Raw genomic sequence first — 25,953 nt, 5'->3', positions numbered from 1 at the left:
TTTCTGGGCCCCCCTACCGTGGCACCGCCTGTTAACGGTACTCCGTCCAGCACTATATTATGGTACCCAGGGCCGCCATCAGGGGGGGTATTAGGGGTACTGATGTGAGAGGCCCGGCCAAACCTAATTGAAAGGGGGGCCCGGCAAACTGCCGCGACTTGCCTTTGGTAGAAATAAAACAGGCCCCTACAATGGGGCCCGTTTTTTTCACCAAAAGAATGTTGTGAGCTGCGGGCCCCCCTTTCAATTGTGAGAGGCCCGGCCAAACCTATCAGTACCCATAATACCCCCCCTGATGGCGGCCCTGGGTAGCATGGGGGTCGTCATGGGGGCCGTCAAACACCGCCGCCCGTGAGACCGATCGCGCGCACCCGCAAACTCCCGCGCATACGCACCCGCGACCGCCTGGAACCGCGCACCGAATTTTGACCTGCCCACACTATCTTGCCGCGTTGTTTGCCCGTGGCGATTGAGGACAGCAGACAAAAAACGCAGGGAAAAATGCATTTTCTGCCTCCCATTGATTTCGATGGGAGGTCAGAGGTGGAACAGCGGCAAGAAAGGATGTGCTGCTTTTTCTTTTTTCCGCGACTGGCTCCCATTGATTTCAGATTAAATCAATGGGAGACGGTTTTGGAAGTTTTTTGGTGCTGATTCTGACGCAGTGTCCGAGTCAATATCAAGGCCCAAAAACTCTGTGAACTGGGCCTTATTGTTAGGGCTTATTCAGACGACCGTGTAATACATCCGTGCAACGTGCGTGATTTTCACGCGCCTCGCACGGACCCATGTTACTCTATAGGGCCGTGCAGACTGTCCGTGAGTTTCATGCAGCGTGTGTCGGCTGCGTAAAACTCACGACATGTCCGATATTTGTGCATTGTTCGAGCATCACGCACCCATTGAAGTCAATGGGTGCATGAAAATCCCGCCCAGCACTTCCGCAGCAGTATAAACTATGAACGAAAACAGAAATGCACCACGTGCTACAAACATACAAACAGTGTCATAATGATGGCGGCTGCGCGAAAATCACGCAGCTACGCATCATACGCTGCTGACACGGAGCTGTTATGGACCTTTTGCATGCGCAAAACGCCACGTTTTTGCGCGCGCAAAAATCACACACTCGTGTAAATCCGGCCTTAGGGTAAGAACACACTAGGCATGAACACTGCAGATTTCATGCAACACATTTTATTGTGGAAAATGTTCAATCAATTTGTGCTATAGTAGCTGCTGTGGAATTGGACCACGCATATCAATGAGCCGCCTTAAGAATGTCACCAGTCACCGATTGTCCTTTCTTGGACCACTTTAGGTAGGTACTAACCACTGCATACCGGGAACACCCCACAAGTTCTGCCATTTTGGAGAGGCTGTGGCCCAGTCATCTATACATCACAACTTGACCCTTGTCAAATTTGCTCAGATCCTCACGATCACACATTTTCCCTCTTCCAACACATCAATTCCAAGAACTGACAGTTCAATTACTGCCTAATATATCACACCCTCTGACAGGGGCAATTGTAAAAGGGTAATCACTTTACCAGTCAGTGGTTTTAACCCCTTAATGACCAGCCTATTTTAGACCTTAAATGACCAAGCCATTTTTTACGTTTTTCCATCGCCTCATTCAAAGAGCTCTAACTTTTATTTTTCGTCGACGTAGCTGTATAAAGTCTTGTTTTTTGCGGGACAAGTTGTAATTTTTAATAGCACCATTTTGGGGTACATAGGATTTATTGATTAACTTTTATTAACTTTTTTTAGGGGGGGGGGGGGTAGAAAAAAACCTGGCCATTTCGGCACACTTTTTTGCGTCCTAAATTTGCGACGTTTACCGTGTGGTATAAATAACACTAACTTTATTCAGTGGGTTGTTGCGATTGCAACGATACCAAATTTGTACAGTTTTTGTATGTTTTACTACTTTTACACAGTGAAAATTAATTTTCAAAATTAATTGTTTTTGTGTCTCCATTTTTGAAGAGCCGTAACGGTTTTTTTTTTTTGCCGATGCAATTGTAGGAGGGCTTTTTTTTGTGGGACGACTTGTAGTTTTTATCGGTACCGTTTTGGAGTAGATGCGACTTTTTGATTAATTTTTATCACATTTTTTTAAGGCCGGATTCAAAGAAAACAGATTTTTTTTTTTACGACATTCGTCGTTACGGACGTGGCGATACCAAATATGTGTAACTTTTTTACTTTATTTTGTTCGTTAATAATAAAGCAGTTTGTAAGGGGGAAAAGTGGGTTTTTCATATTTATTTTCACTTTTTATTAAACTTTTTTTACTAGTCCCACTAGGGGACTTCACTATGCGATTATACAATCGCATTTATAATACACTGCAATACTTCTGTAGTGCAGTGTATTATTGCCTGTCCGTGTAAAACGGACAGGCATCTGCTAGGTCATGCCAGAGGCATGATCTAGCAGGCATTCACTACAGGCAGACCTGGGGGCCTTTATTAGGCCCCCCGGCTGCCATCGGAGACATAGACACTCGGCGATCTTATCGCCGGGTGTCGGTGGAAGAGAGAGGGAGCTCCCTCCCGCTCTCCAAAACCACTCAGATGCGTTGCGCGCTATTGAGCGCCGCATCTGAAGGGTTAAACGGGTGAGATCAATACGAATATCTATCTCACACGTTTGAGCAGGGACGCTCCCAGCCCTCAGCTGCCTCTAGAAGGGAGAGTTGACAGCTCCCTGCTCTGTTTACTTATTCCGATGCAGCGACGTAAAATGTCTATTCCATCGGAATAAGGCCCGTTAGTGACCGACGTAGAAACGCTATGGGGCGGTCACTAACGGGTTAATGTTATGGTTGGTAATATATATATATAATTTCCCAAAAGAAAAGGCAGCACTCCAATCGATTTCAGTGAACAACTGATACTTTATTCACCCATCTCTGTGCGACGTTTCAGCCCACATACAAAGGCCTGTATGTGGGCTGAAATGTCGCACAAAGTTGTTGAAATAGATTGGGGTGCTGCCTATAATTTTGATATTTATATATTTAAAAGGAAGGTCGAAGTCCTGAGGCGTGCACCCTTCTTTTTATTTATGTAGAGTGCTGCTAGAAACACATTTTAAGCATTACCTATACAATCAATTAGAAAACCCAGCCATATAATAAAAGTTAACTTTATCATTTTTTCCCTACATGTGAGTTGGCACACTAGCTAATAAAAGCAAACCTTGCATGTTCTTCAGGAAGCTTCCTTTGACGCTGCATGTGAAACATCAAATCTCCTCCATTTACATATTCAATAACGAAAAACAGTCTGAAACAAAGCCAAACAAGCACATCTTTAAATGCAATACATAGTCACTGTCCATAAAAGTGTGTTAAACTCTATATAAACTTTCGCAGTCAATTGTTTTTTATTCTCTCAAACATAAAATGAAAAATGAAGCAATTTTGCAATAGGTGTTAAATTAAAATTTTTCTACCGTTTTGTTTCTATAGCTACAATGCAGACAATGCGCCTCCATGGTAACAGACAACCAATAAACTGAAGTTTGATCCTGCAGTCATATTTTTTATATTTTCATATATTTTAAGGGGTATTCCAGTCTAAAGCATTTTTCAGCTGTCCACTGAATAGGTCATAAATGCTAGCTCTGTGGGGGACCGACCACTGGGACCCCCACCAATCACCAAAACCAGGGACCCCATTCCACCCGGATGCAAGATGGCGGCTAGGAGAATTTAATCGAGCTCTATTCCGCTTCATTCAGAGTCTATGGCATGGGTGGAAACAGCCAAGCATTGAGCTTGGCTGTTTTCCTCAGTGTCAAACTCTGAATGGAGTAGTAGGTCACATGTTCAGCCGCCGCTCCATTCAAACTCTTCCGAGTCACCGTCTTTGGCTTGGGGGAAGCATTTTAGCGATCGGTGGTTGGACCCCTGCGATCTAGCTTTTTTTAACCTATCCAGTGGATAGGTAAAACATGCTTTAAGCTGGAAAACCCCTTTAGAAGTCACAGTAAAAAAGGATTAACTTCGACCATACGATTAAATTGCAATTTTTCTTTTTCACCCTTGATCTTTTTTGCACTTATGACTTCAGACTTTTTGTTTTTGTTTTTTTGGTTTGTAGCCCTTATAAATTTCTGTATTCGTTACATTTTGGGAGAAATGCTAAATATTTCTGAAATAATACAATTCAGTTAACATCACAAAAAATACAATATATGGACAAATGTATTGGGACACACCTTGATTACTGTATTCAGGTGTTGCATTCAGTAACATTGCCACAGGTGTATAAAATCAAGCACCTAGCCCTGCATTCTGCCTTTACAAATATTTGTGAAAGACCATGTCGTTCTAAAGAGATCACTGAATTCAAGCGTGGTACTGTAAGGCTGGGTTCACACGACCTATTTTCAGACGTAAACGAGGCGTATTATGCCTCGTTTTACGTCTGAAAATACGGCTACAATACGTCGGCAAACATCTGCCCATTCATTTGAATGGGTTTGCCGACGTACTGTGCCGACGACCTGTCATTTACGCGTCGTCGTTTGACAGCTGTCAAATGACGACGCGTAAATTGACTGCCTCGGCAAAGAAGTGCAGGACACTTCTTTGCAACGTAATTTGAGCCGTTCTTCATTGAAGTCAATGAAGAGCAGCTCAAGATTACGGGCGTCAAAGACGCCTCGCATAATGCGAGGAGGAACTTTTACGTCTGAAACGACGCAGATGTTTTCTCCTGAAAACAGTCTGTCTTTTCAGACGTAAAAGACAGTTCTCGTGTGCACATACCCTAATAGGATGTCAAGTCAGTTTGTAAAATTTCATCCCGCCTAGATATCCCACTATCAACTGTGAGTGGTACTATTGTATAGAGAAAGCACTTAGAAACCATAGCAACTCAGCCACGAAGTGCCCTATCAGAAAGTTACAGAGCGGGGTCGCAAAGTGCGGTGGTGCATAGTGCATAATAGTCGCCAATGTTTGCGGACTCAATAACTGCAAAGTTACAAACCTCCTCTGGCATGAACATCTGCACAAAAACTATACGCCGGAAGCTTCATGGATATGGCCGAGCAGCTGTATGCAAGCCTTACATCACCAATCACAATGCCAAGTGTCTGAATGAGTGGTGTAAAGCACGCCGCTACTGGAAACACGGTTTTTTGTTATCTGGCGGTCTGATGGACGAGTTTGGGTTCGACGAATACCAGGAGTTTGGGTTCGACGAATGCCAGGCGAACGTTACCTGCCTGACTGCATTGGGCCAACTGTAAAGTTTGGTGGAGGAGGGATAATGCTATGGGGTTGTTTTTCAGGGGTTGGCCTAGGCTTCTTAGTTCCAGTGAATGGAAATCTTAATGCTTCAGCATACCAAGATATTTTAGACAATTATATGCTTCCAACTTTGTGGGAACAGTTTGGGGAAGGCCCTTTTCTGTTCCAGAATGACTGTGCCCCAGTGCACAAAGCAAGGTCCATAAAGGCATGGTCGGGTGAGTTTGGTGTGGAGGAACTTGACTGGCCCGCACAGAGCCCTGACCTCAAACCCCATCGAGCACCTTTAGAATGAACTAGAATGGAGATTACAAGCTATGCCCTCTCATCCAACATCAGTGTCTGACCGCACAAATGCTCTTCTGGATGAAAAGTCCCACAGACACTCCAAAATCTCATAGAAAGCCTTCCCAGAGGAGAGGAAGCTATTTTCAACTGCAAAGGGAGGACTATCTCCATATTATTTGCCTACGGATTTAGAATGAGATGTCATAAAGGCTCCTGTAGGTGTATTGTGTAGGTGTCCCAATACACTTGTCTATATAGTGTGTGTGTGTAAATGCTCAGTTTTTTATCTTCAGTCGTAATCGCTACCTAAAGACCTTACAAAAATTGCAAAAAGAAAAACAACCTCAGATCCTTGCAATTTACTTTAAACATTTTTATGGCTTGTTGCATACTGAATGTCTAACTCACGCTCCAGCATGCTTATTTGGCTATCCCAAAATAATATGTATGTTCTATGGAGGGGATGAAAATAATACACGGGAAAACAAAACATACATTTTTTGACAATTAAAATTGTCAAATATCTATGGGCAGCCTCAGGGTCCTCTTACACGAACCGATGTGGTCCATGTAAATGAGAATCGTTCAACGAGACAGCTTGTTGATCGGCGCTCATTTGCTCGTCCCCATACATTTCTATCGTGTTGACAGCAAGACAACGATGATATTTTCCGCTGCATAAACCATACAATCAGCCAATGAATGAGCGTTTGCTCATTCATCGGCTGATCGTTGCGGTTTACACAGGGCAATGATCGGGAATGAGCGGTGTTGTGAACGCTCATTTGCCAGATAATTGTCCCGAGTAAAAGGGCCTTTAGTTTTGCTCATATCAGAAGGACATGTGCTACTACTGTTCAATATCACATCATATCATGCATAGAGTTATCTTACTGATTATAATAACCCATAGGCCCCATGCACACAAACGTGCTTTTGCGGCCGCAATTCCCCCAAAAATCCACGGGAGAATTGCGGCCCCATTCATTCCTATGGGGCCATGCACACGAGCAGCCCGGACGGCAGAAAGAACGGGCAAGTCTTATTACGGACGTGTTCTGCGGTCCAGGCTCATAGCAAATAATGGCCGCGGCCATGTGCACGGCCCGCGTTTTGCGGGCGGTTAGCGGGTGACACTCCGCCCCCGGCCGACCCGAAAATCACGGCTGTGCACATGGCTACGGTCGTGTGCATGAGGCCTTCTTCTACAAACCAGCATGTCTATTGTATGTCTTGTTAGACAACTGGAACACAATACAACTGGCAAACAGCAATTTGTATGCCACCACACTAGAAAGCCAATTTCTGCTCCTGTACGCGCAGACAAAATAACGTGATCACAATGCAAATCTGCACTATATTCAGTAATATTATCTACAGTAGGACAAAACACCGGGTTAATGCAAAGCACTAAGTATCTAAGTATTACCTGCTTTCTGTTTGGAAACAGGAGTGCAGTCCGACAAGGAAGGGGTGGTTTGAGGCTTGTTCAAACACATGCTTTTCTGTTTGAACCCAATCGATATCCTAGACATATTAAAAACAAAAAAAACAAAACATCTATATGATGTAAAGAAAATACTGCAACCTGAAGTTAGAAAGCTAGGACAAACCCCAATTATCAAATATTGTGAAAGATAAACATCCAGCTCCTTTAACCCCTTCCCCCTGCTTGCAATTTTTATAGTTTTTCCATCGTCACATTCGAAGAACCATAACTTTTTTTATTTTCACTCTGACATGGCTGTATAAGGACTTGTTTGCGGGAGGAGTTATATTTTTCAATGGCACCGTTTTGGGGTATGTAGAATTTTTTTATGAACTTTTTTTTTGGGGGGGGGGGGGGGGATAAACCTAGCAATTTAGCCATTGTTCTATGCGTTTTACATTTACGCCGATTACTGTGCGGTGTAAATAACATGCTACCTTTATTCTATGGGTAGTACGATTACGACAATACCAAATACGTATAGTTTTTTTTAATGTTTTACTAATTTTGCAGAATAAAAACACTTTTGAACTAAAATAATTTTATTTTGCATCGCCGCTTTCCAAGAGCCATAACTTTTTTATTTTTCTGTCAATGTCGCCATATGAGGGCTTGTTTTTTGCAGGACTTCATTGCTACTATTTTGGGGTACATGGGACTTCTTGATTAATCTTTTATTATTATTATTTTGGGGGAAAAATTAGAAAAAAAATTGCAATTTTGCCGTTGTTTTTTACGGGGTTCACCTTGCGGTTTAAATAATATGATAACTTTATTTTTGGGTTAATCACGATAACTGGGATAACATATGTAGTTTTTATTTTATTTTTACACTTTTACTAAATAAAACCATTTTTTTATGGCAAAAAAATTTGTTTTATTTTTTTTAGTGTGTACCTTATTAATTTTTATTTCACATGAATTATTTTTTCAGTCTGACTAGGAGACTTCACTGTGCGATCTTCAGATCGCTGCTATAATGCTTTGGAATACTTCGTATACCAGAGCATTATTGCCTGTCAGTAATGAACGGACAGGCATTTATTAGGATATGCCTCTGGCACGTCCTAATATGCATACAGCCAGGGCAGACCTGGGGGCCTTTGTTAGGCCCCCGGCTGCCATGGCACCATATCGGATGCCCGCAATTGCATTTGCGGGCCGCCGATGGGTAACAGAGGGAGCACACTCCCTCTGTAAACAACTCAAATACAGCAGTCGCTAATGACTGCGGAATTTGAAGGGATAACCGTCCGCGATCCAAGTAAACTTTGACCGCTACCGTTGGAGCAGGAGCCCAGCTGACATCAGACAGCCGAACCACGGCTCCAGCCTGCATTAATGACCGCCGTGAAAAGGCGTATCGGAACAAAAAACGTGTATTGTATACTGAGGCAGCAGTGTTTGAGTTTGGGGATAAGAATGGCAAACTTCTAGCATACTTGGCTAGGTGGGAGCGCCCATATGCCTTTATTCCATCCATTCTCTCCTCTGATGGATCTCTATGTACTGTCCCTGAGGACTTGAATAAAGTGTTTGGTGACTTTTATGCTGAATTATATAGCTCCAGATGTAGTGGTCCTCCGGAGGACATAGAACGATTTCTAGATGACCTTCCCTTGTCGCATTTTTTCTGATGTGCAGGCAAAGGAGTTGGACAGCCCGCTTACTGAGGAAGATATCACTAGTGCAATTCAGTTGTTGCCATCGGGTAAAACCCCCGGACTCGATGGACTGGGGGCCGATTGGTATAAGGATAGCTGCGATGTTTTAGTGCCCAAGCTTCAGGAAATCTATTCTAATGATCTGGAGATGGGGGTTCTGCCGGCATCTATGAGAGAGGCCCTAGTTGTGGTGTTGAAGCCAGGGAAGGATCCAACTCTTCAGGACTCCTATCGGCCCATTGCCCTAATTAATTCAGATGTCAAGATACTAGCCAAAATATTAGCCACCAGATTGAACAAAGTTATATTGTCCCTTGTTCATCCTGACCAAACCGGCTTTATGCCCGGGAAGGGTACAGATATTAATGTGCATAGGTTGTTTCTCAATATTGATGCTGCGCAATAGGATACCTGGTTTTGTTCTCTCTCTAGATACATATAAAGCATTTGATTCGGTTGAATTGAGATATCTCTGGATACTGCTTTCCCGTTTAAATTTTGGACCAAGATTTATTGCTCTTGTACGACTTTTATATGAACGGCCTGTGGCTAGAGTGAGAACAAATCTGGATGTCTACACCCTTCCCTTTGGGACGAGGTACGCGTCAGGGGTGTCCACTTTCCCCTTTGTTGTTTGCTCTTGCGATTGAGCCTCTGGCAGTTAGGCATTCCTCTTCAATTACTGGTATGCCTCAAGGTTCGCTGGTTGAGAAAATATCCCTGTATGCAGATGATACGTTGGTGTACTTGGCGGATGATGGTCCTTCGTTGGCTTCGCTCCTACAGCTGATTGATACTTTTGGGGCCTTTTCGGGTTTATCGGTTAATTGGCCTAAGTCGGTTATGTTTCCTCTCTCTGCAGAATATCGCTCTCGGCAGGGTCTCCCTGTCCCGTTACATGTCTATCTCAATTTACGTATCTTTGGGTGCGGATTTCACCTAATTTGCTACGTTTTCGTGAACTTAACTTATGTCCGTTGGTGGCCTCTACTGAAAAGCAGCTAAAAACTTGGAGGAACCTCCCCCTTTCCTTATATGGTAGGATAAACATTTTCAAAATTATATATCTGCCTAAATTTCTTTATCTACTCCATATTTGTCTGATTATCTTGCCCAAACAATTTTTTGGACAACTGGATGGGATTCTACGTGGGTTCTACTGGCAGGGGGGGGGGGGGGCACACCTAGGTTTAGTCTCAGTCTTCTACAGGCCCCAAAGAGCATGGGGGGGGGGGGTTGGCAGCACCCAACCTTTATCTATATTACTTGGCTTTGCAGCTGGTGCTAGCTCACCGGTGGATTGATATTGATTTAAGTAATGCGGCCACCGCACTTGCAGGAGCTCTCATGACTTCCTAGGCAGTATTTATACGGCGGGTGGCTGAGGTCTTTAAAACTGTGCCATAGAAGATCTACGGAGTAGGCTTTAGTTGGCTGCCCGATCGGGCAGCTAAACGTCCGGTGCCCAGCATTCAGTGACTGCCAGGTACCCTGGAGAGAAGATAGAAGCAGTTTTCACCACTTCGGTCTTCTCTGATCTTTTGTACACAGGGCTCAAAGACTGCTGTGCAGAGTATAGAGGCAGTGGCAGCGAATCTCTGGGATGCCATTAGTGAAAGAGCCAGCACATACCCAACAGTGACAATAGTCACTGATTTCCCCTGTAACTGGGGCTGATGTGCAGTGGGACAAGTCATAATAATACAAAAATTAAAAAAGTTAAATAAAAATTAAACAAAATACCCACTGAAAAAAAAAAAGTTCCCCACGCTAACCATTTTAGTAACGACAGCCCTGACCCATCTACCTTAAAATAGACTTGTAATATAACAATTTACAGTAGACAATGACTATTACAGATAAAAGGTCTATTTTTACGGTAAAACTAAATTATTACCAGGAGCAATTCACTAAAGAGTAAAAAAGCTTTTTTTTTTACTATTATTTTCAAACCATAAGCCTAAAAAAATCTAAAATGGCAAAAAGGATGTGTAGAAAAATGATGAAAAAAAAGAAACATGCATGGTCTAGAAAAAAAAAAAACTTCGCAAAAATCACGACGTTAGCCGAACAGATAAAAAAAAGTTATAGCAGTTTCACAAACACGTGCTAAAAATGGCTAAACGGTGCCTGGTCCTGAAGGTTTAAAAACACATGAAACCTCATTTAAAACACAAATGCGGTGTTCGGATGCGGTTTTAATCGCACCTCAACCTCTGAATACACCCAAATAGTAACATCTTCAGCATTAGTAATTCAAGATAAGCAGTGAATGGTAATTATGCAAGGAAACACAAACACATCAGGCCGTGTAAGAAGACCCTAAGGGTTGCTCTTGCATAGCCCGACACGGGCCGTGTATACGAGTGCCGATCAACAAGACAGCTCATTGATCGGCGCTCGTTTCCTCCTTTCACAAGGAGCTATGTATAGGGACGAGCGATTGTTACTGGGATCGCTCGTCCCCATACATTACCATGTCGGCAGAACATCTTCCTCTTTACACAGGGAAATGTGCTGCGGACAACGATAATATGTCATGCTGCATAAACGATACAATCAGCCGATGAACGAGCGTTTGCTCGGTTTACACAGGGCAATGAGCGCTCACATGAACACTCGTTTGCCCGATAATTGGTTAGTGTAAAAGAGCCTTAAGGGAGGTGAGTGAATATATACAAGAGGAGATATTCGATCTAATATAAAAAGAGAATTAATAATACCTACCTCATCATCATTAACTAGTTCTTTTTTTACCACCTTCATTGCATAGATGCGCTCTGTCTTTTTTAACCGTACCAGCAGGACTTTTGCATAGCTTCCTCTTCCAATTACTCGGAGCAGGTCAAAATCAAGCAATCCTAGGCTGGAATGGGGCTTATCACTGTCCCTGCTGTTCCTTGCCTGTTGGAAAAAAAAAAAAAAGTTTAAAAGGAGCGGATTAAAGCGGCTATTTCATGTTAGAACACCATTTTGTTGCTATTCAGACAGTCCCAACTGCTAGGCAAGAAGAGGATAATTCAGGAACAGCAGCTTTCATGAAGGACTCCCGAGGACACATTCAACTAAGCATATAGAATCTATTATTGTACAGATAGAAAAAATTCTCTATTGTAGAGAATAAAAAAAAAAAAAAAAAAAAATGACCAAAGTACACTCGCTCAATCAAAGGCATTCAATTTATTACTAACAAAACCAGGCGATCGTCACAGCGTGAGGGCATCCTAGAAAAAAATGGGTTACAGCATCATTACTTATTCCTACACTGAATCTGCAGCCTAACAAGAGTCTTAGGCTGGGTTCACACGACCACATTAACGTCCTCCTAGCATCATAGTTGTCCTGCAGAGAGGCAGGGACTCCTAGCATCGTACATAACTATGATGCTAGGAGCCCGGCTCCCTGCACCGAGTTCGGTCCGGGACTTCTGGCCGAAATACGTCCGTCCATTACGGACGTTAATGTGATCGTGTGAACCCAGCCTTACAATAAAAGTGGCGGTAAATTTATAATATGGTCTATTTGACTGCCTTCCTTCAATATGGCTTACAGTACATCCCTGCAAAACTCTGCACCCACTAAAGACACAATCCTAACAGGGATGACAACTACAGACAACTGAGAACACATGGATTTCAGCACAACGAACACAACATATTTGTCTAGAAAGAGGAGATCTAAAGTTCTTTTCCAGGGAACCACAAACTTTATAGCTGCCTTCGCTGTCCCTACTTGGTTGCAAGTCACCTGTGAATTTCTTCATCAAGGGTGATATTTTCAGTTAGTGTTAGATCTGTAGATCATTAGCCAAAAACAGGATCAGATGCTAGAGAAGCGTACAAATCCAGCCGTGTGAATGCAGACAACTTTATTTGTGTCCTATCAGTTCTGCAGGTATAAGAATAGGTATAATGCATCTGCTTTAGCATGGGCATTACATTCACTTTGCTTACAATATGCAGCAATGACAAGTTCATATGCAGTCATTATAAATGCTAGTTGAAAGAGCCATCTGACAAGAACATAAGGATCCTGATGTTTTGGTACCTGGGGGATAAATGTAGATTTATGTGCAATCCATAACCCATTGAGACAGAACGAAGCTCTGAAGGTTATTTGCGAAATGCACATTTTTGTTCAATTTTTCATTAAGGTTAAAATGGGTTACATATGGCATTATCGCTAGAAAGTTGTTTTTTTCCTCCACATTTTGAATCAAGGCAAATTGCCATTGCTGCTAGTATAGGAAGATACCGGAAAGAAACAAACATACTCCCACGCTCATTAAAGCAATGAAAGAGCAATTATATATGTTGGCCCATCAACACATAAGATGAGAAAATACTCGCGAGTCACGCTGCTGGAGTTCAGTTACTGTCAAGCAAATTGGAATCCGTTTCATTTACTTTGTCAGATTTTTTTTTTTTAATAAAAAAAAAAAAAATACAATAATTTACCTTCATATTTAACGTGAATTAAAACGTGTTCACGGAAAAAAGGGTCTTCTAGATTGAAATATTTAAAAGGCGTTGTACAGGATTAGAAATACGGTAGTTTTTTTTTTCAAAAAAAAGCACCTCACCTGTCCACAGGTTGCATGTGGTACTGTAGCTTAGCCCCATTTACTTCAATGAAGCGGAGCTGCAGTACCAGGAAGAGACCATGGACCGGTGTGGCACGGTTTCTAGAAGAAATCAACCATGTTTTTCTAAGGGTATGTTCACACGGCAAGGTCCAATACGCCTGAAATTACGGAGCGGTTTTCAGGCGAAAACAGCTCCTGAATTTGACGTAATTGCTCGTACTCGCGTTTTTCGCGGCGTCAATTACGGACGTAATTGGAGCTGTTTTTCAATGGAGTCAATGAAAGACGGCTCCATTTACGTCTCAAGAAGTGACATGCACTTCTTTGACGCGGGCGTCTATTTACGCGCCGTCTTTTGACGCGCCGCTGTCAAAAGACGGCGCGTAAAAAAAAGCCCTTGTACACAAAACATCGTAACCCCATTGATTTCAATGGGCAGAGGTTTGCCGGCGGTTTGGAGCCGTATTTTCGGATGTAAATCGAGGCATAAAAAGCCCGAATTACGTCCGTGAACACACCCTAACCCTGGACAACATCTTTAAGGCTGAATGCACACTTTACATAATTTGCATCAAAACCGCAGGCATACGCACGTAATTCCACAGCTAAAACCCCACCTAATGGTGTGGGTTATTTTTTTATGTGTTTTAGGTGCGGTTTCTACATTTTGATGCGGAAATAGGTGCGTTTTTATTCTGCGTATTTTGGTGCGCTTTTCTTTAAACCTAGACAGATACAATTCGCAAGTGGAAACGCAAGATAAATTGACATGCTGCAGATTTTGAAATACACACCACAGGTCAATTTACGTGCCGAAAAAAATCTGCACCGCGTAGATGAGATTTCTTGAACTCTCATTTACTTTGCTGGTACTGTAATACGCTGTGGATTTTCGTGAAAATCTGCGCGGCAAATTCGCTCGTAATACGCAACGTGTGCATTCAGCCTAAGGATCAGACTGCAAAGGATTTTTTATTTTTTTAAATAAGGCTCTGTTCACTTCTGTGTCACGGTTACGGTTATAAACGAGAAACAATGAAGTGCCGGATCCGTTGCACGACCGACACCAGCGGCTCCCCAAACTGCACTAACTTATAATGGGGGCCGTTGGAGGCGGCTGAGGTGTCCATCATTTTGACTGGAAAAAAGAGTGCTACATGCAGTGCTATTTATTCCATAAAAAAAACATAACCAAATCTGATGTGAACATGGCCTAAAGACTAGTTTGCAAATTAGCTTCTCCATTATAGGAGCAGTTATTTTTAAAACCAACATTTGACAGTAACCCAAAAAAATTATAGAAATTTCAAAACACCAATAAAATTTAATTATATATGACCAATAGGGGACACTTTCAGGTTTACAATTAAATGAAAAACAAAAACAAGATCCTGTGCTTTAAAGGCTATGGACAACTTTGACAACGTAAAAATAATCTTTGCATATGCGAATGGCTACCCGGCGTTAAAGTTGCGTCACGTTTCAAGCTGCAATCTTCATTTGTTTTCAGACCCACTGATCTGCAGTTTGCAACCTGTTCCTAGTTTCAGACTTTTCTCATGTGGGTGTCCCCCTCCCAGTAATACATGCTGGATGCGAGTCCAGGAGGCTGCTACCTTCACTAGCTCTTGTGTAATAGCACAGTTTAATTCCAGTACTGAATTCTCCCCTGTGCTGACACAGACACTCTCCCTCTTTCCCCAGCAGACTGCCTGGGGTTCTCTCCTCTCTCTACATAGCCTGTGTGATTTCTCCACCTACAGACTCTGATTCATCTCCCCCTCCTCTAATGCACTGACTTGAACAACCTCCTTCCCCTTCCTGCTGGTATATTGAACACTGAGAGAAGGGAAAGATAGAGAAAAGGAGCAACAGCAACCATAAGCATTGTGCTGTCGGATCTATGTCAGAAGCAGTACCACAGCCAGCGATGTAAAGGACCTGCACAGACTATTAAAAAATATCCTACTATTTTGTGGCTGCAAAGATTTAGAAAGCGGTTTCATTATGTATTTAGAAAGTAAATTAATTAAAAAAATTAATGCATAAGGTGTCTAAATCCTTCAAGTCAATGCAAAGAAATATGGGATAGATTTATATAAAGCTGTGCAAAGATAAGAAGGTTGCTAATGATAACCAAGTAATGACATTGCGTCACTGTTCATCGGCTTTAAAAAACAATAATAATTAATATTAGATGCAATGAGGAACACCCTTTTTTATTTGCAATGCTTTTTTAAAAAAAAACAAAAAAAAAAAAAACACAAACATCCATCTGTGCTTTTGGAACATTACATGTACAGACAAATGACCTATTGTTCACTTAGTATATTGGCAACATATGGAGACCTTTCAGCCCCACTAAAATAATAGGAAGTCTGGTTACCTTATGGAAAAATAAAAACATTGGAAATTGGAAAATCTCCAGTAAAGAAGTTATGAAGTCAAGCAATGCCTGCAAGTTATTCTGAAGGAATGATCTTACCCGATTCCAAGAAATCTATCCAATTTGAAAGCACACTGGATAATAAAAGTCGCAGATCTATGACAGTAGGTATTACAGTTCAATGTTGTCCTATACACGCAATGTCTATCTTTCGCAGTACAGCAGTGAACATACAATCACGAGCACAGAGCATGCCATTATGGCCCATTTCTCTGGTTTTCATCTTGAGGGATGTCATACAGTTCTCCCCCACAAATGACCAAGCAATAGCTGGTTGCAGGCATTACAGAACATAAAAATACAAGGAAAAAAAAAACAAGAAACAAAGTAACCCAGTCAGCTATATCACACAATAAAGATACAAGTCTTAAAAATGCATTTACCTCTTTCTCTTCACCATCCTGGTCTAGATTATTTTGACTTCTATGCCTATAAGTGGATTCTGCACAAGAAAAAAAAAAAGACAAGATATCTCTATTTTAGTGCTTTTCGCTCCAGGATTGTTCTTGGAATTTACTTTAAGATGATATTAGAGTACTTCATGGCAGAATCATTTTCCTAAGGGGCCTTAATATGTGAAAACGCAGAAGAAAATGAGTTCCATCACAGCTGGCATAGCAGCTTCCAGTTATCCAACATCTGTCATATAATACGTAATTTATTCATATTGGTCATTTTATGGCCATTTCTCTAGTGAATCCTGCAAGCCATATTGGATGTTTTGGTATACTTTCGACTGAAGCACCCTAGAGTTCAATTTTGTTTTCAGTTCTCTAGTTTTATGACACAATAGAGAAACATACGTACAGCTTAGGGAAATACCAGCACTAGAATGGCGGATGTAAGCTGCATATATTTACCTGCCGGTAACTAACTAGGTGTCAGTGATCTACCAACATGTCGGGCTCTGCCCCACCCCCTTCACCTACGCTATTCCTCGTCCCCTAAAGAGCAGATCGAGCACGGTTTTCTTCCTAATGTTTGCCAATTGTCTCTTATTGAGATGAATTATGACGTTATTAAAATCATTGGAGATGTACAATCTAAAACGACTGGAATCTGCCAATATGTGAAACCGCTCATCTCGTTCGTTTTTTTAAATTATTGTTCAATACAGAATAACAAATTAAAAAAAAAAAAAAAAAGAATTTAAAAAGAAAGAAATACCACACATCAGACTTTAACCAGGTCAGCTGAATGGTGATTAGAATAGTTGAAAATCAAATACCTGGATCAACTTGTGGATTCATGCTTAAGGTTTCCATAGGTAGAATTGGTTCCTGCAAAAATATAAAATAGCTATTACACCTATAACATTTATGTAACGTATGGCGTAAATCACAAGTTAACATATCTAAGTGTAGAAAAACCGCATTGTATCAATTTACAAGAAAAACGGTTCGTTTTACTTACGGCTATTGTGTGTCGTCCACACTCAATGCTGACAAGTTTGTGGCATTTCTTATGAACCAGCAGCTTACAGTTGATACATTTGTAACCTTGCCGTCCTAGCCCCCATATTCGGTCAGTGCAGATGGCGCAGTGTGCTCGCTGTAAAGATATGAACACGCATGTAAAACACACATTCATAGCCCTTAACATTTATAGCAATCTACAAGATATTAATTTCTATATAGTCTATAAAAACCTGACAGAAATCCCCTGCCTTTAGCAGGCAATGGCAACACAATAAGCGTTAGAAATTAACGTCTTGCGCTTGTATACTGAAGTATAATATGAGCGTATGACTCCCAAAAAGAAGAAGTCAAACAAATCACATATATAAAGCCTCATCTAAAAAGTGGTATAGACAAAAACTGGAGGAGCAGGCCAATCAGATTCCAGCTTTCATTTTCCAAACTGAATTGGAAAACTGACAAAATCTGATCAGTTGCTACGACAACACCTCCATCTTTGACTCCACCACTATAAGGTTATGGTCACAGGTTTTCCGTCCGGATTTGCGGGCAGAAAATTTGCAGTGTATTACAGCAGCGGCAAAATTGATGTGATCTAACAAATCTCATCCACATGCTGAAGAAAACTTCCACGCAGAGATTGACATGTGGTGCAGATTTTTTAAATCCGCAGCATGTCTATCTATGCTGCGGAACGGTTGCACTTTTGTTGAAGTTAACTGGAGAAGTGAAAAGCCACAACAAATAGCAAAAACCGCAACAGTTGCTACAGAAAAGCTGCATTTCCACAGCAAAAATTGCTACTAAAATAAAAAAAATGAGCACAAAACATTTTCAACTTTAAAATAAAAACAAAATACCACACTCACCTCCCGGCTCTCCTATAGGCTTGTGTTCCTGCTCCCTGGGCTGTGTTAATCCGGTGTCCTGGGATGAAGTTTTGTCCGATGTGACCGCTGCAGCCAATCACAGACTACAGTGCCAAATGGCACAAGACGTCATCCCAGGAGGATGGATCAACCCAGATCATCTGGCGGAGCAGGGACTCTTCGCTACAACAGCACCAGCGAAGGAGTGTATAGTTTTTTGTTTTTTTTTAATCCCCTCTTGTTCTCTGCAGTGGCAAATCCAGCCAAAATTCTGCACTAAATAAAAAATGACTTAGTAGAGACTTTCTGGTGGTCTAACCTGCCACATCTGGGTCAGGGTTTGCTTTAGTTTTCTACAGCAAATCCAACCATGTGAACATACGCTAAATTAAATAAGGGATTTTGCAAATACTCTATATAATATAAAAGAGAGGGTGAGTAGTAAGAACCACAAGGGTGTATACCACCAATATTGTGCACATTTTAATTATGGAGAAGGAAAAGAGGGATAAGGATTGTGGTTCCTTTGGGAAAATTGAAAATAAATAATAAACTTTATTACACATTTTTAAAAATTGTATAAGAATTCTTACAATTGTCCAATGTAGGTCAGAATTGAAATGCAGTGCAGATGACCCCCTATCCTACACCATAAAGGGCACAATTTGCCTTGTAAATTATTAACTATCCAATATTGCTGTCATGCAATAGCATAGCCAAACCAGTTATGGCTAAATGGCTACCCAATAACACCACTCATAAGATTGTGATTTGCAAGGTAGATGATCTGTATGTGGGAACATCACCCATCAACTATCTACTTGGCAATAAACACGCTGGTTGCACTGTGTTCCTGTTGCAATGTGATAAAATAGGGAAGTAAATGTAATTGCTCTGAGGTGAGCTGTATGGGAGCCTGATAACAGTGGCACAGTAGCACTTGTTCCGAGTGCACTAAATTATACACACTGGGTATATCGATAACCACTGCCAAAAATTATATAGACACACTATGTCAGTGTTATGACATCCTCACCGCTGAGAATGGGAGAGACGACAGGCAGCAGCACGATAGGATATCGAGCTAACCAAATTGTGTGTGCCGCTGGTATATCTCAGTGTGATCAATTGGCAGCGTCCACTTAGACGATATGTATCGCTGAAAGATGTTCGCCGTACTAAGAGCAACGGCTTGAGGAATTATCTTGGCGAGGCCCACTCTATCATACGATAGCAGTGGTACAATAGCCCGTGTGAAGGTGCACTATATAAAGTGCCCTTAGTGTACAGCTCTTGCTGTCAGTGTATACAACGTCCTCACCGCTGAGACGGGAGAGACGAAAGACAGCAGCACGATAAGGTAGTAGTGGCTAGCAGGCTCGTGTATGCCGAGAGTATGACTCAGAGCGCTGTCAGTCAATTGGACCGGCAGCGTCTGCTGAGACACTAACACGCTCACCCTGCTGGGAGCAGCTACGCATAAGAATAGTTGCGGACATGATAAATTGTATTGCGGACATGATTGATTGTGTTTTGAATTGCAGACAGCAATTGATAGAGACGAGACCGAATACATTGGATAAGGGTGTTTAGCAAATCATAATCACAATCTTATGAGTGGTGTTATTGGGTAGCCATTTAGCCATAACTGGTTTGGCTATGCTATTGCATGACAGCAATATTGGATAGTTAATTTACAAGGCAAATTGTGCCCTTTATGGTGTAGGATAGGGGGTCATCTGCACTGCATTTCAATTCTGACCTACATTGGACAATTGTAAGAATTCGTATACAATTTTTAAAAATGTGTTAATAAAGTTTATTATTTTATTATTTTCAATACGCTAAATTAAGACCTTCATGTTCAACAAGAGATAGTTTTACAAGTGTCCAAGTAGGATGCTACTGACTGATTTAAAACAGTATAGAGGTAATACAATTTTAAATATTACCTCGAGAAACCTGCAAGAAGTGGAATCCTACAAAGTAAATTAAACTTTTAGTCCCCATGCACACAACCGTAAAGTCGTTCGTAATTGCGGACTGTAAACACGGACCCATTCATTTCTATGGCCGACAGACACCATCCCGTGTGTGTATATATATATATATATATATATATATATATATATACACACATACACATACACACACACACACACACGAGAAGGTGTCCGTGCCGTAGATACCTTCTTTCAAAAATAGGACATGTCCGATCTTTTTAATTTACGGACAATGCTCACATGCGTTATAATTGGAGCACGGCTCGCAAATGCGGATGCCAGTCCGCGGCCGGCCGAGCCCATAGTTATGGACCGTGATTACAGGCACGGTCGTGTGCATGGGGCCTTAATATGCATAAACACAAAGCTACTTAAAACTTATAAAAATACTAACTCTGTTAAATCTCTTGGCTTGGAATGTATGTCCATTTGCACAATATAGTTTTCGCCATCGTCTTGCTCCACGCCGATAGATGGACTCTGGTTTGTGACACAATGAGCATTAATTAAACAAAATTTGCTTTATTTTTTACATATACAGGATCCAGTTTAATACCATATTAAATTATTGTATAGTGAACTACTACACATCTACTATATGAAGACTGACTTGTGCACATTTAAAGTTACAAAGAATGAGTTGGTATTTCCGTGTACAGTATGTGATTGTTCAACTTTCAAACATTTGTCTGAGATTTTTGGGGGTTAACTTAGGCTAATCATTAGGCTCTACAATGTTGCACACGCGGCTAGGGCCAAGCGAAACTAAACCCAAAGAGTAACATCATGCAAGCTGTCACAGATGATATAGGCCTATCACGCAGTAGGCACCACGGTCAAAGATGTAGCCACAGCCTAAAGGCCCTTTTACATGGGCCAATGATCGGGCATACGAATGCTCATACAACGCTCGTTCCCAATCATTGCCCTGTATAAACAGGGCAATGATCATCGGCTGATCGCAACATTTATGCAGCAGATAATATTTTCGTGGTCAGCAGCACATCTCCCTGCGTAAACAGGGAGATGTGTGGCCGAGTCAATGGTGATGCACAGTTTCGAGCGATCATAGTAATGTTGATCGCCGCTCGTTGTTATGGACAAAATGGTCTGGTGTAAAATGTCCCTAAGAACAGCGTCAGACTGACCCACCTAAAAGGTGCTCCGGTGGGCCCAGCTAGCGAGCTGCTCTTATCCTGCAGTGGAGCAGAGAGACATTGTCTCCCTGCCCCGCTGCTTACTCTTGTAGGTAGGGCCACCCGGCACATAACATTTATGGACTGCCTGGCATGGGCCCACTCACCAATATTTTGCTAGATTCAATTGTATCTGCATCCTCAAAACGCAGATATAATTCAATACTATAGGCTGCAGCCTATAAGGTGCTGGGAAGAATTCCTGCGCGGGTTGGCGCGAGGACGACACTGCATCACAATGACCTACGCAAGTGTCCCGCCTCCGAGCAGCTCCGTCCATCGCAGGAACGGGGCTATGTAAGTAAAATGTTTTGTTTGCGGGGCTGTGTGGCACGATCTACAATAGGGGGGGGCTGCATGTGGCACTTTTACTGTATGGGGCCTAAACAGGAGTACTATTATAGTGTGTGGGACAGATGGGGCTTTATTTCCATCTGGGGCACTATAAATGGTGAGATGCTAGAATAGCGAGAAGCAAAAAGATATTTGTGCTGCAAACAATGCAGAGGCAATTCGTAGTTGGGAGAAGGCGCCACGGTAACCTGGACCGGATGAAGAAGGAAAATGAAAATTAGTGACTCCAATCTGAGAGGACATCACCGATGAGTCACTGGATTTCACTCTATTGTATTAAAGGAGTTTTCCCATCTTAGGCATATATCGCACATCCACAGGAAATGGCAAAAACATCTATCTGATCAATGCGAGTCCCAGCACCTATATCTAGAACTGACTGCAGAATCCAGGTGGAGACTAGTGGAGAGTGGGTTGGGCGCAGCTCTCTCCATTCTGTTTAATGGGAGTTACGGAAACAGTCGAGCGAGAGCTGCACATACAACAGAAAAAAGAGCTGCGCGGACGCCCGGCCCTCCCTCCACTAGTCTCCACCTGGATTCTGCAGTCAGTTCTAGATATAGGTGTTGGGACCCGCATCTATCTAGAACTGACCGCAGAATCCAGGTGGAGACAGGATCGTGCGTGCGTGCAGCTCTTTTCTGTTGTATGGTTGTTATAGAAATAGCAGAGAAGCTCATGCTCGGCAGTTTCCGTAGCTCCCATCGAAAGAAGAGAGCTGCGCGTGACCCTCTCTCCACTGGTCTCTGCCTGCCGTTCACGGGCAGTTCCAGATATAGGCGCTGGGACCCGCATCTATCAGACAATTTTGCCATTTCCTGTGGATATGCGAAATATGCCTAAGATGGAAAGCTCCTTTAAGTTAAATTGTCTGCAGAACGCTAGTGTAGGACTGGTGTCTACCACTATATGGTCACTGTGATGGTAATATTAGTCTTTGGTTTACTACACAATTAAATTAAGAGTGGTCGCATTATTTCTATATAGCTTGGGCCCCAAGAATTATTTCCTCTGGTAGGCCCAAGGTACTCCAGCCTGACACTGCCTAAGATTGTAACACTTTGAACACTATTATCAATTGTATATTAATTAGCACAACATATTTATCAGTTAGTCTTTACAGGCTGGAAGTCATTATGAGCCTTGCCTTGATTCTTTGTATTGCTTTCCTAGTTTTAATAGCCGTAACAGGTTTATAAAAAAAAAAACGGACCCGGATGCTGTCGATTTGGTTACCAATATGTCTTAAACCATAGGTTTACTTAAAAAGTTACTTCTAATAAATATTGGTTATATAGTAAATTGTTATTTTCTCCTCCTGGTGAGTAGAGCGTAAATAAAAGTTCAGATAGTTTAGACATCGCAGTCTCATTGTGCAGTCTGGACCGCCCCATGAAACAAGAAGATGGTCCAAACTACAAATATGTCAAGATGCAACCTTAACACCAGGATCACAAACACTGTTTTGATGGTTTTAGGTGTACCCACTATTTGTAAAAAGTCATTATAAAGTGAACCTATATTTATGGGATGATGACTGGGAAGAAGTACTGCATTCTATCCTGCCCACCATAGTGAGCTTTAGGGAGATACTCATACAACAGGGATTTATCCACAGGCTTGACAACACCCCTGTTAGACTGAGGGAAAACTGGCATATCACACTCAGGTGCCTGTTTTCGGTGCGGTGTCCTTATTGGAACCTTTATTCATGCTGTCTGGTCCTGCTCAATGTTGACCTTGTAGTGGTTCGAGAATATATTCTTTATCCACTCCCACTTTGAGTTTCCAAGGATCCTTTCCCCTTAAGGCTGAATGCACATGTTGTGTAATTTGATGCGGAAAATACGCATCAAAACCGCAGGTATACGCATGGAATACCGTAGCCAATACCACATCTAATGGTGCAGTTTTTGCTGCGTTTTTGCTGCTGTTTTACATTTTGATGCAGTATTTTGGTGCGTTTTTCTTTAAAACTAGACAGATACAAGTGGCAAGCAGAAACGCAAGATAAATTTACATGCTGCGGATTTGAAAATACGCACCACAGGTCAATTTACGTGCAGGAAAAATCTGCACCGTGTAGAGGACACTTCTTGAAATCTCATTTACTTTGCTGGTACTGTATTACGCTGCGGATTTGCCGCAGGCAAATCCGCACGTTATACGCATCGCGTGCATTGACCCTAAAATCGGCTTTCTAGGAATTATAGAGGAGGTGGTTCAAGAGCCTTATAATAGAAATTTAGCATCCTGAGGTTTTGTGCATCATCACTCTCTCATTGGATTTGTCTGGTAAACAAAAATGTGTGGTTCTACAAAATCTTTTATATGTCTAGAAAGTGTCCGCATAAATTAAAAAAAGTTTACTCTTCTTGGCTTGCAACGCCCGAGACTGTTCCTCCTGGGATTCCCCATTCAGTTGTCGAGTGATGTTCTGCAATATTGGGATTTCTGTGATGTCGTACATGTAGAATTTTCAGAGGGGGTTGCCAAATGCGGTTCTCCGTCTATATGTTATGTAAATATGTGGGACTAAGATTATTTCTCTGGGACTTTATGAACAGAAATCGGTTGGGGAGGAGTATCCTTGACCCCTGTTAAATATATTGTTGATTTGTGCAGTCTCTCATGTTTGTCTCTGCACCGGACAATATTGCAATTTTTTTAATGTAGATTAGTTCCATGGTTGGAAACTGGTTATTTTATTAGAACTCAAGTCTTTATTGCACTCATTATTCCATCTTTATAACATGCATAGAATCATATCCAATCTACTTACTGTCCTCGCCGAGGCAGGGCATTCCAGGCCTCTCCGGCATACAGGGGAAGACTGTGAACAGACAAGGCATCAATAATGCCTAAAGTTACTAGTACATCACATCCTTTTTACATATCTTTCTTCATCACCAGCAAATTTGTGCCACAATTAAATGACTTTTTATTGAAAATAAATCATGTGCATTATGAATAGCTACCAATAACCTTGCCATAGAAGAATAACAATTTACTGTATTGATTAATGCGACTCCTTTTCTCACCGTGAATTAGCAGCTCAGAATCTTTATTTAGTTCATACAACCGGAAAGCTTCTTCTAGCTCAAGCTGTGAGGACACAGTGCAAGGATCTCCTGATATTAAAGAAGGTAATAATACATTAAGACAGAGGAAATGTGTGACCGTTGAGAATAATTTGTGTGAAATAGAAAGAAATTTAATTCAGTAAAATTAACACTTATCAGATAAAAAAAATATATACTGTATGATCTTTTCCAGTTACTGTATGGGTAAAATATCTAGTCCATCAAGGCAGGTACTTGTTCAGAGTGGTTTGCACTTTATTGAATAATTCTGGAGCATCTTTTCCTAGAACTCTGCATTGTGAATTTCCTCTGTATTCCCTCTTGGAAATGTATGAATACACTGACAACTGGGCATTACCATTCCCCTTGTCAAAATAAAGAGGACCATGCACAGTGTGACACGATCAGCACGGTTTGGACAGTGCTATTGTGTAGGGATATGTCACACCGATAATTGGAATGGTAATACCAAGTTGTCAATTTATTTATACATATCCAAGAGGGAAAACTGAGGAATGAAAAAAGATGCTACAGAATTGTTATTTTAGGAGGAATGTAAGGGTTTACGAAAACAGACAAGTCAGGAGAAGTGACAGGTCCTCTTAAGAAGCAGCCCATGTGCTGTACAAAACATTAAATCAACAAATGCAACCTTCCTGTAATCCCCCAGCAATTTCTAAAGGCTAAGCATGCCTTCAACCATGATTTAAAAGAAACATTTTAAATACGCAGAAACTGGTTTTCTACAAAACGGGAAATGTAAAAGTATAAAAATTTAAAAAAAAACAAAAAAAAAAAAAAACAAAACCACGTTAATAGCAATCGGAAAGCTGTATGAAAAAAAAATAAAAAAATGTGTAGATCTGCTTGAGATCCACAAAGGAGCAAGTCTGTGCTTTAGGGTATTGAGTCTGGTAATTGATTGACATGTGCGAATTTGTGTGCCATTTTCTACACTATGATAAAAAGTCGTCATATTAACAAAGTTAGCATGTAATACTAATCCTGCTAATGTGATGCTGCATCTAAAACCATGCCAGGAATCGCACTGCCTAATACACAACCCCCCATGAGACATCATCTGCTTCACTAGAGCGGTGTATAGATCATGTCATAGGCAGGGCTTTATGTGGTGTTAATGGGTGGGGGAAAATCTGACATCTGCTTTTAAACCCTTGATAGCAGGTACAGAGGCCGGGGGCAGCTTGTGCAATGCAGGCGAGTACAGTGCAAATGAACATGACACATTCTGTTTGTTTTATTTCTTTTCACCTCCAAAATAC

The 25,953-nt window shown here is 41.6% G+C and overlaps 1 protein-coding gene across 1 annotated transcript in view; it reads right to left on the bottom strand.

Annotated features, from left to right (window-relative positions):
- Positions 1-25,953, bottom strand: part of PRKCI (protein kinase C iota) — a 118,954-nt gene that overhangs the window by 37,200 nt on the left and 55,801 nt on the right. The window contains exons 3-11 of the mRNA XM_075861591.1: positions 24,629-24,718; positions 24,370-24,420; positions 20,432-20,517; positions 17,161-17,298; positions 16,976-17,027; positions 16,131-16,189; positions 11,444-11,620; positions 6,993-7,090; positions 3,213-3,299 (exon numbers count right to left, since the gene is read on the bottom strand). Coding sequence (XP_075717706.1) covers positions 3,213-3,299; positions 6,993-7,090; positions 11,444-11,620; positions 16,131-16,189; positions 16,976-17,027; positions 17,161-17,298; positions 20,432-20,517; positions 24,370-24,420; positions 24,629-24,718 — 838 coding nt within the window. The remainder of the gene's footprint in view (positions 1-3,212; positions 3,300-6,992; positions 7,091-11,443; positions 11,621-16,130; positions 16,190-16,975; positions 17,028-17,160; positions 17,299-20,431; positions 20,518-24,369; positions 24,421-24,628; positions 24,719-25,953) is intronic.

This window comes from Rhinoderma darwinii, chromosome 4 (assembly GCF_050947455.1).
Source record: "Rhinoderma darwinii isolate aRhiDar2 chromosome 4, aRhiDar2.hap1, whole genome shotgun sequence".
NCBI lineage: Eukaryota > Metazoa > Chordata > Amphibia > Anura > Rhinodermatidae > Rhinoderma > Rhinoderma darwinii.
The sequence above is the reverse complement of the archived record's forward strand: the minus strand, read 5'-3'. Positions and strand labels throughout refer to the sequence as shown.